A 12482-nucleotide genomic window follows, 5' to 3' on the forward strand; every position below is an offset into this window, starting at 1 on the left:
TCTATTATGTACAAGGTTTTTGGTTAAATAGGAGGGACACAACACAAAATGCCCACAACTCCACACTGGGAAGTAATTTTGTACAATATTTATAGATTTGATATTGGTCCATGCTATTTAGGATTAGCACAGTGCTCAAATGTAGTGCCCACTGAGAAGAGACAGAGAGAAAAGCCACTTACCTGTACTCCTGATGCTGGGCCCAATGTTCCTCAGCATCTTATTCAGTGACAGATTTGTGGACAAGCTTTATCTTCCCAAGTACATCTATTTTCACCAAGCAGATAGAAAATTTCAAAAACAAGCACACCCTTTTGGTGTTGGGAATTGTGAAGCCCTATCCTGATTCTGACAAGAGCTACAGTGGCAACGGACTAGTAATGTCAGTGAAAAATGGTGAAGTGGGGACCACTACAGTTCCAATAGCAGCAAAAGACTGCTGGTACGCAGAAAGCATTGCAGAAGTTGGGTACAAGAGAGAAAACAATGGAAAGTTCTGGTGACATTAAACATTAGTAGGGGGGATCCTCCTTATATATGTTTCTGGGTAGATGTCCACACTTCAGGAGAGAAAGAATATGGTTTTATCAAGTTATCACATATTCATAGCCAATAAAAGGAATGACAATACCACTGTTCTCTTTTTCTACAGTGAATCTTAGTAGAGACAACTGCATTTGGACTAGTTTTCTTGCTTGTAGAATTTCCCATTTTGTACAATGTGTATTTGTATCATACAACAGTTCTTCATCTCAAACAAGATATGATTAAAGTTTGGCTCACCACAAAACAAATATTAAATATTATGTATTCTCTCATAATAATCCCCATAAATAGATAATATCTGCTAGCAGGTTTCACTCATCAAAGTAAGATACACTTCCTAGGGTTTCTGTTGCTCATTATTCTAAAAGAACAACTGTATTTATATGCTTTGTTTGGGAAACACACCAAATAGATAGCTTTTAAATTCTAATTCAGCTATTCTTATCTAAGCCACAAAGGAGAATTTAATTTATTTTTTGCTTAAGCAGAAAAAACCTCATTAGAGTACCAAATCATAAGGCCAGTAAGAAATAACACAAATTATGAATTATTATCATTGACTAAAAGGATAAAGAAGAAGAACAGGAAAAGGAGAAGGAAGAGAATAAAAATGCTTTTAATTGTACAGAAAATAGCCTATATGCATACATAGTTAAGCTGTCAGAACAAAAGATTCACAGTCTAGGTGTTCAGTAAGATAGTCTTTCTTTCTTGACCATACCCAAGCCCAGAGAGGACAGGTATGATAGCACACAGACCCAGAATTCAAGCCTCAGGATTGGGACACAGACATGGGCACGGATGGACCTGGGTGTGTACACACACACACACACACACACACACACACACACATACACACACACACGTATGATAGCACACAGACCCAGAATTCAAGCCTCAGGATTGGGACACAGACATGGGCACGGATGGACCTGGGTGTACACACACACACACACACACACACACACACACACCACAAATGAGAGCTGCTGAGCCAGGCACTGGTAGCTCACACCTGTGATACTAGCTTCTCAGGAGGCTGAGATCTGAGGATCATAGTTTAAAGCCAGCCCTGGCAGAAAAATCCCTGTGATACTCTTATCTCCAATTAACCCCGCAAAAACCAAAAGTGCTCTACCACTAGCCTTGAATAAAATGAGCTCAGGGATAGAGCCAGGCCTTGAATTCAAGCCCCACCACTGACAAAAACAAAAAAATGAATGAATGAATGAAAGCTGAAACAGCCCTTTTGAGGCCAGAAATAAATGCTTTCTGTTCAATGTCAGAAATGTCATACCTATTCCCTCTGGAAGTAGAGCTGTGGCTCAAGGCCACCATTTTATTACTTGAGGTACAGCTCCACTCCAGTTTAATGGTAATCAGAGATAAGAATTTCATAGACTTTTACAGACATACATTTACAATCAATTTGAGGCCACAGACTCGAATTATACAAAATGTAATTACCTCCACCCAAAAAACTCCATCCTTCTTCTTATAGATATGCATTATACTCAATTATAGTTTGAACTGCATTAATTAAAAATCTTGTTTTCTTCCTCATATAAGTACAATCATATTATCTTTAACTTTTGACTCATAAAACCTCAAGTATTTACTATCTGGCCCTTTAGAGAAATGCTTACCGACCTCTGTCAGAATCTGAATTGTACTAACCCAAACCCACTAGATTTCCTACAAAGTATAAGGATATCAACAAAACAGAATGCCATCACTCTAAGGGTTCTGGCCTGTAGTTCTAATTATAATAAAAATCGAGACAGGATTTTGTGAGTGTTGCCCTGGATGGCTTCAAACTCACTATACAGCCCAAGTTTGCCTAAAACAAAATTGTCATGCCTTAATCACCCAAGTATTGGGATTACAGGGCTGAAATACCATGACTAATAAAACTTCTTTAACCAGGTCACACATCCAGCAGTTTCTATTAGCCGTAGGCTTAAGCATTGCCTAGTCAGGAGGTCCTTGTTCTACAAGGCACATTTTCCTTTTCCAAGACACGATTCTTATAACTGGGAATGGCTTAACGATTAAGAGTTTTTCAAAGCTCCCAGAAGACATGTGGGAGGGGAGTGGTGGAGCAAAAAGAGAGAAAGTGTATACTGTTCTCTAAAACTTCTAAACATGGGAGAAAAACCTCCATGCCTATCATCTGAACCACAAAAAGGCTAGCTGTTTGAAAAGAAAACCAACACACACAGGCAGAAAGGACAACTGAATGGAGGACTTTCCTGTTTAGAGGTTGCTCCTTCCCCTCCCATTGTTGTTAGTCAGACTTCTTAATTGCTGTGATCTGAGGGAGCACTGAAGGGAGGAAGGATTCATTTTGCTCAGTTTCAGAGATTCCAATCCATCACCATGGGAAGGGATTTGCAAAGCAGCTCACCACGTGGAGGAACGGAAGCAGAGTGGATCAGTGACAGGAAGAGGACAGAACAAGACTGAGATCCTAAGGGACTCCTTTGACCTATTTCCTCCAAGGTAAGGCTCCACCTTCTAAAGGCCACCATCACTTTTAATTATTCAAATTTTGAATCCATCAGTAAACAAATCATTATTTAGGTCAGAGCCCTGCCAAACAATAAGAAATTCTCTCACAAACAAACCCAGGTTAGCTTTGCAAATCTCCTAGGTGACTCTTAATCCAATCAAGTTAGAGATCAAGATTAACTATTGCTATCTTTCCAGATGGGTTAGGTCCAATCTGGTTCAATGGAGAGAAATGTGATTGGACATACCCTGTCTGTAACCCAGACCCTTCCAATAATTTCTGGTCTAGTGTTAAGCATACTGGCCAATTTGTACCAGTCTCTGAGCGGAGAGGAACACTTTTTTTCCAGACCATTTGATGAACTGTGAAGATCTGTTTGAGGCCACGAGACATACTGCTACTTTATCAGGAGTCTACCTAAGAATGAAGTCAGCAAAAGGGAACTAGAACAAGAGACAGCATAAAGTTCAATACATTTAGAGTTGGCTACTTAAGTATCTGAGCACACATTCTCATTTCTGCCCCTGCAGTTTTGCTACGTAAAGCAACAAACTACTTTATTGGTAAAAGCCAAATAGGGTTTGGTTTCTGCCTGTGTAAGTGAAGCTATTCTGAGAAGCCAGGGAGCTTTGGAAATGACTGAAGTATGCTTATGTATATTTAGAGGAACATGTGCTTAGTGAGTCCTCTGAGCATTTCACAGCAAAGCTGAGACTTGGGAGGTCTCAGCTTTGATAAGAGGATTGAGTGAGGGGGTGACAGTTGACACATATGAAGAACTAGCAATAAATAAGAAGGAAGAGAAACATCTATAAGGATCTAATAACTTCTTTCCCTCCATTTCCATCACTTCATGGCTAAGAAAGAAAAAGAGAAAGATTGCCAAACTGACCTGAGAGGGCCAAAAGACTGGCAAAGGATATACACAGAACTTGACCCATCATGCAATTGACAATAAGGAATATCTGTTGCTTGACCTATCCATCATCCTTTTCTCTCTTGGGAACAGTGAAAGCCTCTAAGTCCGGGGGAATCCCTCTTCCTGTTCTTATGATCCACAGGGTCTACATGCTGCTAGGTGAATCTAGCTGAGGGTACAGGTAACTCAGGATCTGCCTAGATGGTGGGCTGATCTTTAAGCCAAAGTGATCAAATATCCAAGTAGGTGTGGTAAGAACTAGAATGAGTACAGAGACTTTGCCATATCAAAGGAGAAATAGATGCTGGTATTTATTCCACTGGATTTTGGGAACTGCCAGAGAGGATCCACCTGCAAAGACGAGGACAAAGTCAGTACAAGTAGAGATAGGCAGATCAAGTGCCTTCTTTGAGCTCTTGAAGTCAGGAATACATGAACAATTACCATCTGGACTATGTCTCTATGAACCAATACACACTCCCATTCCTCTTGGGAGAGACTTGCTTTTCTTCATCACTTGTTACCAGTCAAAGAATATGGGTTCCAAAAATATACCTTAAAAAATATATTGAATAAAATTCCTGATCTTATATATAAAGTTAGAAAGTCTATACCTGGCCATCTGTTAGGATAGATTGCTGTTGTAAAAATATGTGGACAAATAAAATTATTTACAAATATTATCAATAACATAAAATTCTTCCTAATATCCTCTCATGAAAAATGAATGAAGAGAGCCTAAAGTGATAAAGTAGTTATCCTAGAGCCAAGATCTCTATAATATATCCTAAATATTAAGCTGTCTATATCTAAAGGTGTAGGAAACACATAGTATACTCTTTCAAGTCTTAGCATTTACAGAAAAGATACATTGAACTTGTGAAAAACCAGAACGAATACTCTCATTGAAACAGAAAGACATTACTTTTAAAATTCAGATGTTTCCTTCCCTTCTTTGCCTTTGTCCCTCCCTCCTTCTTCCATTTCCTCCTCCCTCTTTGATTCTTTTCCTTTCTTTTCTCTTTTTCTTTTCTTTCTTGTGCCAGTACTGGGGCTTGAGCTCAGGCCTTGTATCTCACTTGCCTTTTTCTGTATGGCTAGTGCTCTACCACTTAAACCACACCTAGTTAATTGGCTATGAGCCTCAGGGATTTGTCTACCTGGGCTGCCTTTGAACTTTGGTTATTAGCCCTCAGCTTTCTGAGTAGCTAGGATTATGGATGTGAGCCACTGGCACCTGGTCCAAATAAGTTTTAAGATAAATACTTTGTGGAGCTAGAATTTAATCATTTCACTGTACATGAAGACCTAAATTTCTTAATAGTGTTTTTCCCCCCAACACCAAAATTCTGTACCTTAGAATACAAATATAAGCATACTTACCTTAAGATGGAAGGTGTTATTTTTATAACGTTAACAGGTGTGCCCCCAACACACATAAGATTAGAAAACATCTCTTCCAAGTCCTGAACACTCTCATGGCACATTTGCATATTTTAGAATGTGAGAAGTCTTACAGTTAGAGATAACTGCTCAAATTTGCTTAGCCCAGCATTTCCCAAAGTTAACTTTTCTCAAGATTAACTACAGCATTTCACACCACCATCCCAACTCCAAACCCCCATTCCTCAAAGCAACTTTTGGAACAGCTTGTGGAACTAGCTCCATAAAGCAAAGTTTGGGAACTCTTAGTTTAGTGGTTTCTATCTCCACAGATTTTGCTGTCTGAATAATATATAAGGAGTTCTGAGTGACAATTGCACCCATTTGAATATATCTTCAACTGACTCCATAATTAGAGATTTAAAATGCAAATTTTTTCAAAAGCAAACTGTCTTTACCATTTAGACATGTTGTTAAGATTTGATTTTGTATATAGTCCTATCACTTTCTAGTGTATCTAGTATAGGTAAGAGGATCAAAAGACTGATAAATATTGAACACATAAGTATGATTATGTCTAAATTTTATGTATATAGAGAGCTTTTGGTACTTTTTTGATGAAAAGCATCTCCATACTTTTTATCCTCTTTGGTGTATGGCCCTTGGGACAATGAAAATTTCATCATTTGTACTTTGTACAAGATATACAGTAGGAATTCTTCTTAATATAGGCAAAGACACAAAGCCATTTCTATCATGCTTCAGATATGGAAACAAAGAACCAAATATATATATATATATATATATATATATATATATATATATACACACATATATATATATATATATATATATATATAGTGAATACCCAACTTCATCACTCTTCTTAAAGAGGCTTCCCTCACATGACTTGGCCATGCATAATTCTTGGTGTAAACAAAACAATAAAAGCGAGGTAATGTTAAAGGTACATTCCTGTTGACTGCATTAGGAAGGTTCACTCTTAAGCTCCTGCTTCTAAGAAGACATTGAACTTAAAGTGGAAATGGAGAAAACACCCTGGAAAACATTTCCATGTGAACAAGAGAGTGAACAGACACAACATAGTTAAAATATCATACGTAGCTGCATAGTGTCCTGGTATATCACAAAGGATTCTAGAGCTTAACTCGGCAAAGAAGAGAGATGTCACAAAAAATACTTTTTCTGAAATAATAATGTAGGATAATGATCCTCATGGCAAAAAGAACATCTGTAGAGTACAATGGGTTGTGATTGTCATTAGTGTTAAGGATATGTTTTTTGAGTGTGATAAATGTATTACTGTCTAAAATATTCTAACCCTCTGCATCTCAAAAGAAAGCAAAGTCCTCTTCTCCAGAGTAGAAAAGTGAATCCTATTACTTTGCCAATTCACACAAATATTATCATTATTATTTGTGGTACTGGGTATTGAACCTAGGGCTCTCTGCATGCCAGTTGCGGCTACATCACTAGTTCTCACACAAATCTTAGAACTATAATATGGTGTTTCTCCAAATGTGCTATACAGGCCACTGCTGACGGCATGACGTTAGGAAACTGAGTGGATTTTGTTTCCTATTTCAATCATTAAGGTGATTGTGATGATAATATAAAAATATCTACCACTTACTGAGAAATTCCTATGAGCTGCCAAGTGAAAATGCTACTATTTTACCTTGACTGGTCTTTAAAAGACTACTGTGTGATGCAGTTATTTTTATCTTCAATAAAAGAATGAAAATTAGGGTTTAGGGAGGTTACATAAATCGGGCAAAGATTCAATCCCAGGAAAGGTCCATTCTTAATAATTTTCTAGATCTCTGTCTATACCTACTTATCTATCTGTCTATTTGTCTGTCTGTCTGTCCCTCTAAGAAGATACATGCTAGGGTCTTACTATGATGCCCAGGCTACCTTTGAACTTATAATCCTCCTGTCTTAGCCACCTAAGTAGCTGCTATATACTATTGAGCCCAATTGGATATAGTTTTGGAAAAATTTATTGTCTTTTAATAAAAACTTTATTGTGTATCTATAGGTTTGAAATAAAGTCACTCCTGTTCTATGAGTGCTATCAAGCTGGTTGTCACCAAGCAAACAACAGGCAGACATGTATGGTAAGGTATAACTGCATATCCCTTGTAAGATGAAAAGCTTACCTGCTTTTACTTTTGCCAGAAAAATTCTCTTGTTCGGGTAGGAAATCTTCCTAGTCTTTACATGATTTTAAGACTTCACAGTCATATTTCTATGGGAAATATAAATAATTCAAATAACTCTGAAAAAGAAAGGCCTCAATTATGGTATATTATAATTTAAGAAAAAAATTAAACTTCAGAAAAAGTTGACAGATTAGAAGCATTACAGGAAGTTTCTTGCTCGCTCTCTCCAGAGGTTAAGCCAGAATATATTTTTTTTTTAAAGGGCAGAAGTTTAAGGTCTAGCTAGGGAATAAAGGCATGTTTTGTCTGACACATCCCAATTCAAATCCAACATTTATCAAATGAGTCTTAAGTACTGTATTTAAAAAAAAAAGCTAGGAGCTGGCAGGCTGGGTATATTAAGCCTTCATTATTGTAAATTTGTATTTTAAAAACCCAATATCTTTTCTGTAAATATGCAAGGATTTCTCTGACAATTTCTCTTTTTGTAAAGCCACCCCTCACTGAAACATTTTAAATAAAACTCTTATATCTAAAATGGATTCTTGACATTTGGGAGTTCAAAATCTCCCCAAATTCAGAGCAGGGGAAAAGCTGCATAATTATAGTTCATTTCAGTGCACGTCATAAAGTAATGAAAAAATGTTCCTCAGCAAAAAGTAACATCTTAAGACTGGCATTTAAAACAAAAAAATATCACTGGTGGCCTTTTAAAAAAATTCATGCAGCTGGGTGCCAGTGGCTCATGCCTGTACCCTTAGCTACTCAGGAGGCTGAAATCCAAAAGGCTGGAGTTCAAAGCCATCCTGTTCAGTAAATTCTGTGAGACTCTTATCTCTAATGAACCAGCAAAAAGCAGGAAGCTGTGGCTTAAGCGATAGAGTACTAGCCTTGAACAAAAAAGCTCAGGGACAGTGCCCAGGGACTTTGCTCAAACTCTAAGACTGAACCAAAATGAAACAAAACACACCACCACCACCACCACCACCACAATAAATAGATGAATAAACAAACATGCAATTTGCTATTCATTATATCAAAGGAAAAATGTGCACTACTTCTTAAAAATAAAGGCAAAACATCATTCAAAATTCATGTGAACTCAATACAACTGGCCACCACCATGTGAAAAACCAAATTCTTTAATGAGGCTATGGAGAACAACAGTTCCATTATTCATTGGATACATTAATATCAATCCATAATATACAGTGCTATGGACCATACAGAAATTATTGCTGCTTCCAGCAGCCGGTGAGTATTGTTAATATTACAGTACCAAGTGTCCAGAAGAGACAGTCATTTGTCATTTTTTTATCAAGAAACAGGGTTTGTTATACTGTTAGCAACGTCAACTTTTCCCCAGTGCATTTTTCCAAAGTATTAATAAGTGCATTCCTTTGTGCTTTATTGTGTATCTTTTAACATCCTATGTATCTTATTTGTTCTTATTGCTTTATTGTTTAAAAAACAACCAGAAAGAACTTTGTCATCCTCTAGATAAGACCAGGTTGGTTGTACAGTTTGTATTTGGCAAAGTCAGAAAGTTTGGTTTGTTCCATTGCCTTACCTAGAGGCAGGTGAAATATTTTGGTATTTTGGTCACTCCAAAGGGGAGGCCCAACCCTGAGTTACAATTCTGCACCCAGGGATTAGGGGAGAGGTCAGGATCCTTCCCTTGTTAAAAACAAGCTCAAGTCACTGCCTCTTGGCTCAACTAGTCCCCAAATCAAATCCACACACTGTTTGGCAAAAAAGAAATAAATAAAACCACCCCCAAGGTTGCATCCTTCCTGTCCTTGCTCATCTGCCTGGCCCAACAGGTGTCTCTTAAGAGGCTAAAGACAGGAAAGCAGGTGATGGCAAGCTTAGAGGCTGCAAGACTCAGGGCAGTGGTAAAAAAATGCCATACCTTCCTCCACAAAGCTTTCAGAACATACAATTGCTCCACCTATGGTGGAGCATGGGCCATGGGTTAGTCAACTTTGTGAAACTTTGCTCTATTCTTAAAAACCTTTCAAAATCAGCTAAGGAAAACTACCACCATAGTATTGCCATCTTCAACTTGGGTATCCAGTCCCCTCTCCCCCATATAAATATGAAGAGAAAAATAGACAATGCTATGATTGTATCAATGAACACTATGGTACAATTAGCTGTTCATGCAGATTTGCATTTCTAGTCTAAGAAAAGAGCTATACAACTAAGGGGGTTGAAAGAATGGGAAGTTATTTTCCCTACCCCCTTAAGTAATAAAGCTATAAAACTGAAAGCATCATCAATGTTTCCAAGGATACTCAATTGCCCGACGTGCATGGGATCTATGCACTTGATTATTTTCACCTAGGCCATCCATTCAGACATCTGACAATCGCTTCTCTCAAGCCCTTTCATCATTCATCACCAATTCACATTTGACATTTAAACACTTAAAAAAAAACCCTCCTGAATAAGGTTTTCTGATGAAAGAAGTTGGCACTCTGTCACTAAAATATATTTCATATTAAAAATATCTGGAGGAAAAATTGGAAGCTCTTATATTGTCTACATAGGCACCATGCTACATGTTCCTTTCACTATGGACACCATCATCTGACTTTCTCTGACTTTATAGTTCAGTCAGTGCTAGGCCAAAAGAGACTACTGCTACGTTTAAGGCACTTCATTCTGAATGGATATGCTTTATGCCACTCACTATTCAATCGTAGGCTGCTGCTGTGAAATCCATCCAACAGCCTGGCTTATAACACTATAAGTTGTCCGTATAACATCTAGGCTTGATATCTGTAACACTACTGTTATTGCATAGGACTACACAAGTAGATAATGCACCAAAACTAACTTTACAACATGTCTGCTTGTTAAGAAACTTGTTAACAAGTAACAGTGATTTGCCAATATAGTATTTTTTCTCTCTCTCTTAGGAAAAAAAAATCCAGCAAGTTTGTTGCAATAAATCCCAATTTAAATGGCCATAATGGATGTAGCATCTCTATGGTGGTTATCAGTTTCCAAGAATATTGCTATTTTCATATCCTAAAAATAAATATGTAAGTGTATTTTTTTTCTAGAAAGCCTGGTTTAAACCTATTAATACTACATCTTAAGTGTACTGAAAAACAGTATTTGAGTGAGATTGTAATGTACAAAATATTTGCAAAGCTTGCTTTAAATGCAAGACCTTGCAGAAAAGTTTTCTTTCTTGGGTGTACAAAGAATGCAGAAAACCACCAATGAGCTGTAAAAAATATTGAAAACTTGCTATTTTAAGATGCAAATTCTTACAAATTAATACAAACACTGAAAAGAAAGATGATAATAAAGAATCTGTACAAATCAGATGACTGAAACAGAATTTAAAAATAAAAACAGTAAAGCCAATTAGAAATATGCCCAGTTGTCTTATCAAAAAGCAAGAAAAATGAAATTGAAAAAAAAGGGTAACTTTCAGTGCTCCTCAGTATTTTACTTTGAGAGGACATTCCCTTCCACTTCAAAATAAAATACATCTTATGAAAAAATCGGATCACACTCATTAAAGAAGAGAACTGTACCTGTACCACATAAAAGGAAGACTGGACCCCAGGTCTAATCTTCAGAGCCTTGGACTAGCTCCTTTCAATTTTGGTTAGTATCAGTTACATATTCTAACCAGACAACCCTCATGAAAATGAGTGATTTTTTTTGTCTTACACAATATATACTATTTTGTTAAATACTTTGCAATATAAAGACTAAATGATACTAGAATGAATGGCACTGTGTCTTTAAGGCAGTACCAATGAATCAATACATTTATAAACTGGAAAAAGGTTAGTATGGGTGTCTTTTCCTCTTTTTCTTCTTCTCCTCTTTTTCTTCTTTATATTTTTATGGAGGGGTGGGAGTGGGGGCTGCTTTACATTCTTTCAATTAAACTTTACATGTAATTGCCAAAGAAGTCACAAGCATAAAAATCTCAAGCCAAGTTTTCCCCTGAATAATAATAAAAAAAATGCACACAGATACTTCTTTGATGCAAAAATCCTCTTGCTCAGAAAGCTCCTGTCTGGAGAGTTCGTTTCACAGATACTGCGCACTTTACTGTACAATACTTTGGAGGCATTTGTAGCTGTAAAATAGAATATACAAGTCTGTTTCACAAAAATCTAAAAAATAAAATATATCCTGGGCTATTGATAAAGCATGAAAAAAATTCATATTAAAGGAAAATTATCAAGAAAACCCTTTCGGGTTAAGTTATGAAGTCTACTAATGGAGAGAAAAGGAGCTGTCGGTGATGCTGTCGGAGGGGGTGTGGCGCTAACACGCGTGCTCCGTTTCTTCCATGCTCATACTGCTCCTCCGGCTGCTGGCTTTGGAAGCTCCTGGGGACACGGAGGAGAGGAGCGGGTCGGTCACGCCCACGGGGGAGAGGGTGTCGTCCATCAGGATGTCTTCCAGTTTGGATCCCATCTTTGTGGGGACGCTGTAGGCGGGGTTGCTGTCAGGCCCAGTCCCCAGGCTGCTGTTGAAGGTGATGGTGCCGTCGGTGAGATCAAGGGTGGTGGTGCAAGTCAGCTCGGCCTGGTGCTGCAGGAGATCCTGGCTGCAGTTCTCCAGAACTGGTTCTTGCTTGATGATCCGATTCACCAAATCAGGAGAGCAGAGGCCGGTGGACGGAATTAGGGAAAGTCCGTGGGCTCGAGCCTGCATTTCCAGCTCCTGCAAGAGAAGTCGAAGTCAGACAGGGCAATAGGTAAAGCGCAAACGAGGGTTAGGGTACTGAAACTGTCCTATTCGTGGTGGGTGGGCATGTGTTGGTAGATGTTTGCCCAAACCCACAGAACGCACAGTGCCGAGAGGAATATAAATTAAGGATGGGAGAGGATAATGAATGTCATGGCAGGCTCATCACTTCTCAGAAATATGCCACTCTGGTGGGGGCAGGCTGGTA

The 12482-nt window shown here is 38.0% G+C and overlaps 1 protein-coding gene across 2 annotated transcripts in view; it reads right to left on the reverse strand.

The window, feature by feature from the left end:
* Nucleotides 1–11235: 11235 nt before the first annotated feature.
* The window catches only part of Mitf (microphthalmia-associated transcription factor), a 211191-nt gene continuing 209944 nt past the window's right edge, over nt 11236–12482 (reverse strand). The window contains exon 10 of one of the 2 annotated variants that reach the window (XM_013010547.1): nt 11236–12250. In XM_013010547.1, coding sequence (XP_012866001.1) covers nt 11849–12250 — 402 coding nt within the window. In that variant the 3' untranslated portion in view covers nt 11236–11848. The remainder of the gene's footprint in view (nt 12251–12482) is intronic. The other variant, XM_013010548.1, reaches the window with a different exon arrangement.

This window comes from Dipodomys ordii, unplaced genomic scaffold (genome assembly GCF_000151885.1).
Source record: "Dipodomys ordii isolate 6190 unplaced genomic scaffold, Dord_2.0 Scaffold12, whole genome shotgun sequence".
Lineage (NCBI taxonomy): Eukaryota > Metazoa > Chordata > Mammalia > Rodentia > Heteromyidae > Dipodomys > Dipodomys ordii.